This window comes from Protobothrops mucrosquamatus, unplaced genomic scaffold, assembly GCF_001527695.2.
Source record: "Protobothrops mucrosquamatus isolate PMUCROS unplaced genomic scaffold, P.Mucros_1.0 scaffold4631, whole genome shotgun sequence".
Lineage (NCBI taxonomy): Eukaryota > Metazoa > Chordata > Lepidosauria > Squamata > Viperidae > Protobothrops > Protobothrops mucrosquamatus.
In genome coordinates, this window is record NW_015390531.1 from 31,045 (window position 1) to 37,945 (window position 6,901).

General features: G+C 46.9%; 1 protein-coding gene across 1 annotated transcript in view; it reads left to right on the plus strand.

Moving 5' to 3' along the window:
- Window positions 1-3,541, plus strand: part of LOC107299163 (1-phosphatidylinositol 4,5-bisphosphate phosphodiesterase eta-2-like) — a gene marked incomplete at its 3' end in the record, with an annotated part of 29,976 nt that extends 26,435 nt beyond the window's left edge. The window contains exons 14-17 of the mRNA XM_015828530.1: window positions 388-401; window positions 1,197-1,281; window positions 1,553-1,699; window positions 3,462-3,541. Of these exons, the coding sequence (XP_015684016.1) occupies window positions 388-401; window positions 1,197-1,281; window positions 1,553-1,699; window positions 3,462-3,541 (326 nt within the window). The remainder of the gene's footprint in view (window positions 1-387; window positions 402-1,196; window positions 1,282-1,552; window positions 1,700-3,461) is intronic.
- Window positions 3,542-6,901: the final 3,360 nt, after the last annotated feature.

The window sequence follows — 6,901 nt, forward strand, 5'->3', positions numbered from 1 at the left end:
GGGGGGCTGCATTTAGCAGGTGCTTGGCTGGTTCTCTTTGTGCAAAAAAATAAAAATAAAGAGCCCAGTCCACATTATTGTCCGCAGGGTGCCTCTGGGGAATCAGGAAAGTTCTGCCAAGACCTTCCATCAAAGTGACAAGCCTCTATTCAACGGGCCTCTCTGGAAAGCAAGGGGGTGGGGTGGGGGTGTGGGGGGGGAGAGACTGAAAAATAAATAAATAAAACTCCCAGCGAACGAGCCCCGAATTTCCCTGTAAAAAACGGACATTTAAGCCGCTGAGTTGTCAAGAGCCAAGATCGATGGCTTTCTTTGGAGGGAGCCTGTTTGAACAGGGCTCTGTTCCAAATTTTGTCTTCTCCCCTCTTTCCCCCCATCCCTTCCCAGGATTTATTTTGCCTGTGAGCAAAAGTTGTGTCTTGTTTTTTTTTATATATATTTTAATTGGGGGCTACGCCGTAATCCTTGTGGGTGGTTTCTTTCTCCCCAGCTGTTAATTGGCCTGTCCAGGAGAAAAAAAAATAGCATTGAGTCTCTAATCATCCCTTTCTCACTTGGGGGCCAGTCTGAGTATCAACGGTGGGACTGGCACACCGCAACACGTAGGTGATGCGTCGTTGTGCATCGAAATAAACTCTTAAACGCCCTCGATTCTTTTCCCTTCTGCAAGTTTGCTCGAATAAAAAGTATTTTGATTCTGAATAAAAACAGCTTTCCAGTTTTCCCCTTGTGCCGCTCCAAATATAGATTACATCTCCTGGGAAAGCCCGGGCTTTTATACCTTCCTTGCAAAATGTCCAGGTTGCTCCAGATTACGTATTTATTCTTCCACTGACTGGTTTGTTAGTTTGAAGATCAAAAGATGGTTTATCTCAGCAGTATGTGAGTGTTTAAAAACAACAACAACAAAAAATCAGGGCGTTTTGAGACTCTCTCTTGTATATGTGTCCTTAAGCGGAGGAATTGAACTGGCGATCTTTGGAAGGACAACGTGGAGGAACGTGGTCCTTCTCCAGTATCTCCAGAATCAAAGGTCTTTTGGGTGGCAGATGTGCAGAAGGTCTCTTCTCAGATCTTAAGAGAGCCATCTTGTCAGTTAATTCAGATTTATGGCCCACGAAGAAAGCCACCGAGTTGGGGAAAGAGGCCACGGTCCAGCTGTGCTTGGTGACATTCATATTTGACCTCTTTTCCAGATCATAGATCCGTTTGTGGAAGTCGAAGTGATCGGCTTGCCCATGGATTGTTGCAAAGAGCAGACCAGGGTTGTGGACGACAACGGTATGACTCCTCTCCCCTTCATTTTGACTCCCCCTTTCCCGCCATCTCTGTTCTGTGCCTTCTGGTGCGTTGAAGATCCCCTCTTCTCTGTGGAATCTATAGATACCTATCTATGGCTGGCTGGGGAATTCTGGGAGTTGAAGTCCACACATATCTATCTATGGCTGGCTAGGAGTTCAAGTCCACCCATTTTCAGGCTGCCAAAGTTGAGAAACACTGCTCAGTAGATCACTCTTGGAAAGGTCCATTCTCCTGGCTCTTGGTTTTGCAGGTTTCAATCCGATGTGGGAAGAAACCTTGGTTTTCAACATTGGCATGCCAGAGATTGCCCTGGTGCGTTTCCTGGTCTGGGACCACGATCCCATCGGGAGGGATTTTATCGGTCAGAGAACGATTGCGTTTACGTCAATGATGCCAGGTAAGATGCACCTGTTCGTATAACCGTGTGTTTTTTTATTTTTTATTTTTGTTCCCCTGCATTTCCTCTGAGGCTCTGAGAATTTGCCCGTTAAGGTAGGTCCCAAACAGGCAATAAAGAGGAAATTCTTTGCTGGGTGTGCCCCCAAATCTTTGAGAAAAATCTTCCTTGAAAACCCTGGAGAGACATCTAGTAAGTTAGTCCTTGGAGCATTTGACGTTAGTGGAAGCCACAGAAAAAGGACCACGGATATCCTCCCGTTTTCTCTCGCCCCGTTCCTCCTGCCAGCCATAACCCAAAAAGGCGTCTCCGAATTGTTGGTTATCTCTGCCAACTTTCCTTTGGCTCATCCCCAGATCGATGGGGAAAAACTTCAAAGCATGGGCGTTCGTTGGTGGCGGGGGGATTTATTTTTGGTTTTGCCTTAAAACGAGGCTGTCATTTTCACTGGCAGCCAAAGATTGGCCGCCATTAATGCCAATAATGACGTTAAAAGCCAGCTGGAGGAGGAATGCCTGCAAAAACTGGGGGGTTATTAATGGGACTCTTTCCTCCCTCCCTCCCCCCATCCACTCCATCTCCCTCTTTGGGCACCCGAATGTATGCACATCCGCCAGGGCCTTCCCAGCTCAGATAACACAACACACACACAAACACACACACCGTCTTTCCATCTATCCCTGTCCTTCATCCTTTATCCTCTTCAAAGCTGGAGAGGAGAGAAGATTTTTAACGAAAGGGGGAGGAAAGACCCTCTAGGTGGCACCGAAAGAGAAGAACGAACAAAAGACACGTGAATTGTGACACTCCGGATGGCTTTCCGGGAGAGCCAGCAAATCAATTAGAAAATACGTGATTGTCAGCGGGGACTCCGTTCTTTGATAACTGGAGAGAGAGAAAAAGAGAGAGAAAGAGAGAAAGAAAGAACTGCTGCTGAATGCCACAAAGGAGCATCTCCACTGACAGATGCAATGTGGTCGCAGGATATGAAAGAACCGGCAATAAATTAAACATCTGGAAACTTCTGAGACCCAACTTGCTTTAATGCCAGCACTGAATAAGTGGCAGCATCCTACAGTAGTTTTGGATCCCCAAGAGACTTCTCTTTATATGTGTGTGTGTGTGTGTGTGTGTTTGGGTGTTTGTCTTCATTCATTCACAATATAAAATACAAAAAAACATCATTGCCCTCATTTTAGCCATTCTCCATCCACTGCAGGAGGAATACCTCTTTGGCCCGTTTCCAACCAAGATGGTCCTGGGCTTCCCTTTGCCAGTTGGGCCCGCCCTACTGGGCTGATGTGGTCACTCCATCTTGTTTTAGATCTCTCTTGTGGACGCTTTTGATCAAGCGGGATCCGTTCTAGGACTGCCTTGGTCCACCTGCCGTCCGTTCTTGCTATGTGACCAGCCCGTTCCCAGTTCCATTCTTTCCCTTTTTAGACGGCATCATCTTCTTTCTTAATGGATAATTCCTCCTTAGCCCAAGATAAGCTTGGCTTAGGGTGTGCCCGTTTCCGAGCGTCTTCTCTTAGCTTCCTTCTCTTGTCGTTCATTGGCCACCCGTTGTTTTGACACCTCCCTTTTTCTGGATCCTGGTCTTGGCTCAGCTGTCACTTTCACCTGCTCTCCTTCCTCTTCCCTCTCCTTGCAACCAGATCTCCTCTCTGACCAGGAATGGGGGAGGTTGGGAGACCCCGGAAGGGATTTTGGGCTAAAGGAGATGAGAAGCCCTCATTCACCCCGCTTTCCTTGCTTCCAGGCTATCGGCACGTCTACCTAGAAGGTATGGAGGAAGCTTCCGTCTTCGTTCACATAGCCGTCAACGACATATGTGGTAAGGTGAGTCATCCTGAAGTCCGAGCCGTGCAAACCTGTCTAGAACTTAAGATTTCTTCCAGATGAGATGGTTGACTTGTCCTTAACGGAAGGAAGAACCAATGGGGTGCCCCCTTTCTCTGGCATTTTGAAATGATTTCATATCTACGGAGATTCTCCATCATCCAGGTCATGCTGGTCCCCAAGGCTGCATTTCCAAAAGGCAACTGGATTTTCTTAGTTTTTTTCCCCCCTTATCCAAGAAGCTTCTTTGATTCTAACTGAAGAAGTTAGAACCGAAGAAGCTTCTTGGATAAGAAGCGAAACGTTTTCAAGGAAAAACACCTAGAAAGTCCAGTTGCCTTTTGGAAAAGCATCTTTGGGGCTAACACAGATATTTCTGTAATCAGGTGGTTCATATATGCATTTTTAAAAAAAAAAAAAAAATCAGTCTCAAAACGATTCTGAGCATGCACTGGGTGCTTTCTAGCTTTGCCCACAAAAACTCAGCAACAGCCTTGGCCAAACCTAATCCTTGCTGCAGTTGTGTGGATTCCTGATGATCAGCTGACCCAGTGCTTTGGGAAATTCTTATCCAGACTCAGAGAGAGTCGTTTTTTCTCAGCTAGTTACACCGCCAGTGCTCCTGTGTTCAAGGGTCTTTTAGTGCTTGAGAAGAAATAATTACATTTCACGTTGCTTAGGAAGGAATTTGTCATTTTTTTTCACTGCAATGATTGACGCGTGCAACGGGATCCGGCATAACTGTGTTAGCAATTTTTGAATATGGTCAGATCACTGGATGTCTCTGTTTAAATGCACGTCAGGAAAAACCTCACCGTTCCGTTCTATTTTCTTTTTCTTTTCTTTTTTCTTTTTTAACCCTTTTCCAAAGGCTGGACGTTCAGGAAAAAAAGGTCCACGCTGTAGCTAGTTTTTTTTTTTTTTTAAAATTAATTCCCCATCCAATTTTATTCTCTTCCCACCTCGATTAAAAAATGGCAAGTCCGCTTTTCCGAAATTTCTCTAGCTTTTCGTTGCTTGCGAAACCCAAGCTGATTCTCTTGCGTTTGCGTTTTGGTGAATCCAAGGTTTTCTTGTGCCTGTTTTACCAAAATATCCTATTTGTACTGTACCTATCTGGTGGATTTCTTCTGAGGCAGGCCTCCCAATTATCTCCTCCCAGTTACAGAGAGCAGCGAGTTCATCCATCAAGGGATGTGTGTTTGTGCCTTTTTAATCTATTCATCATCATTAGCCAAGCCAAATCAGTGGAAAATAATGCTGTCTAGCGGAAGCAACTCCATTAGGAACCAAAAACAGCTTGCCAAAATACACATAACCTGGTCAGGAAAAGAGACAGAAGCCGAAGTGTCTACGAATTTTCTGTTTTGTCAGTTTGCAAACCAGTTTAGGTTGGGACAGCCATTGTCTTGGAAAATTAAGAAACTTAAGAAAAAAAGGAGAGTTAGGGTCTCATTTATCCATCTGCTCATCCGCATATGTTCTATGATATATCTCAAAATACCAAACCCCCAACTCCCTACTGAATTAAACTACAGGTAGTCCTCGACTTATTGAGCCCCAAATTTCTCTTGCTAAGCAAGACGGTCGTTAAATGAGTTTTGATCCATTGGACGGCCTTTCTTGCCACCGTTGTTAAGAGAATCACCGCAGTTGTTAACGGTTCTTAAGTGAATCCCGCCTCCCCATCGACTCGGCTTGTCAGGAGGTCACCCAAGGGGATCACACGAGTCCCCGGACGCTGCGAACCGTCATAAATACGAGTCAGTTGCCGAGCATCTGAATTTGGATCGCCTGACCCGCGTGGGTGGGTCTTCAGCAACGGCCTTAAGTGTGAAAAAAAACACAATCGTAAGTCCCTTTTTTCCGGGGCCGTTGTGACCTCAAACGGTCCCTGAATGAACTGTCATAAACCGAGGAGTACTTGTCTGATGGAATTCTTTTTGGGTTGGGGGGAGAGTCTTTTTGAAAAGGAAAGCTGGTTTGTTGGCACTTTAGCTCTGTTTGATTTCTCAGCCAGGGGCTGAGAAAGCAGATCTGCGCGTCTGTTCGGAGAGATCCCTTCTCAGCCGATGGGCTCTTCCCGGACAGTCCCCCATTGAAAGCCAAAAAAACGTGTCAGGAGGCCGGGAGGAGCAGGGAAAACGTCCCAAAGAGAACAAGCGAGTCTCTGTCTGGATTTAGAGTTGGCCCATCGGATTCCAGGTGCTGCGAATCCCGCCGGGAAGGAGCCGTGCCGGACGGGCAATGTTGCGTAGCAACGTTTTGGGGGTGTTGTTGGTTTTTTTGCAAAAAAAAACTGGCATTAGGCCCCCTTTTTTCTCCTTCCAACAAGGGGAACTGGGAAGGGGAGAAGTTAACACGTTAAGCTGAAGCCTCTTTCCAAACTTCCTTCTTTTCTCCTCTCGGCCAAACATCCGAGGGAGAGTTGGAGGGAGGCCAGTTGGGTCAATGAAAAGAAGGCATCTTGTCTGGAAAATCTTCCGCTTCTAATCCCTCTGGGTCTGGTCCTCAGCGTTAAATGAAATTAAAGAGGGGGGGGCAAAGCTTCCCGGCGGGCCTTGGTGCTCTTCTGCTCCTTCCCTTTCCAACATCCACCAGGGAAAGCTGTGCAGGGGGTGTGTGTGTGGGGGGGAGCCCAGCCCATCATTCCTTTCCACCTTGTACCGGATCAGGCCCCAAATTGGGGTTAGTTGCCTGCAGGGGCGGGGGAGGAAATTTGGTAGCCCCCCCTTTCCTCCTGCAGTTGGCTCATTTTGTGTCGAAAGATTCCCCCAGCCTCTGTCCAAATAAATGTTTCCAATTTTTCATCAATCCGGGGGGGGGGGGGGAGAGAGAGGATGGATCGATGCGTTCCTTGGCCAGGAGTCAGTTAGATGCCGTAGCGCTTAATAAACTGAAGCAGGAAGGAAAGGGGGAAATTGGATTTCTTCCTGCCCCCCCTCTTTCTCTCTCTGTCTCTCTCTGTTTCTCTCTCGGTCTCTCTCTCTCTGTGTTTCTGTCTCTGTCTCTCTTTCTCGGTCTTTCTGTCAGTCTCTGTCTCTCTCTCGGTCTCTCTCTCTCTCTCTGTTTCTGTCTCCCTCTGTCTCTGTCTCTCTCTCTCTCTCTCTCTGTGTCTCTTTCTCTCTCTTGGTCTCTCTCTGTTTCTGTCTCTCTCTCTGTCTCTCTCGGTCTCTCTCTCTCTCTCTCTGTCTCTTTTTCTCTCTTGGTCTCTCTCTGTTTCTGTCCCTCTCTCGGTCTCTCCGTCAGTCTCTGTCTCTCTCACTCTGTCTCTCTGTCTCCCCCTCTCTCTCTGTCTCTGTCTGTCTGTCTGTCTGTCTGTCTGTCTGTCTGTCTGTCTGTCTGTCTGTCTGTCTGTCT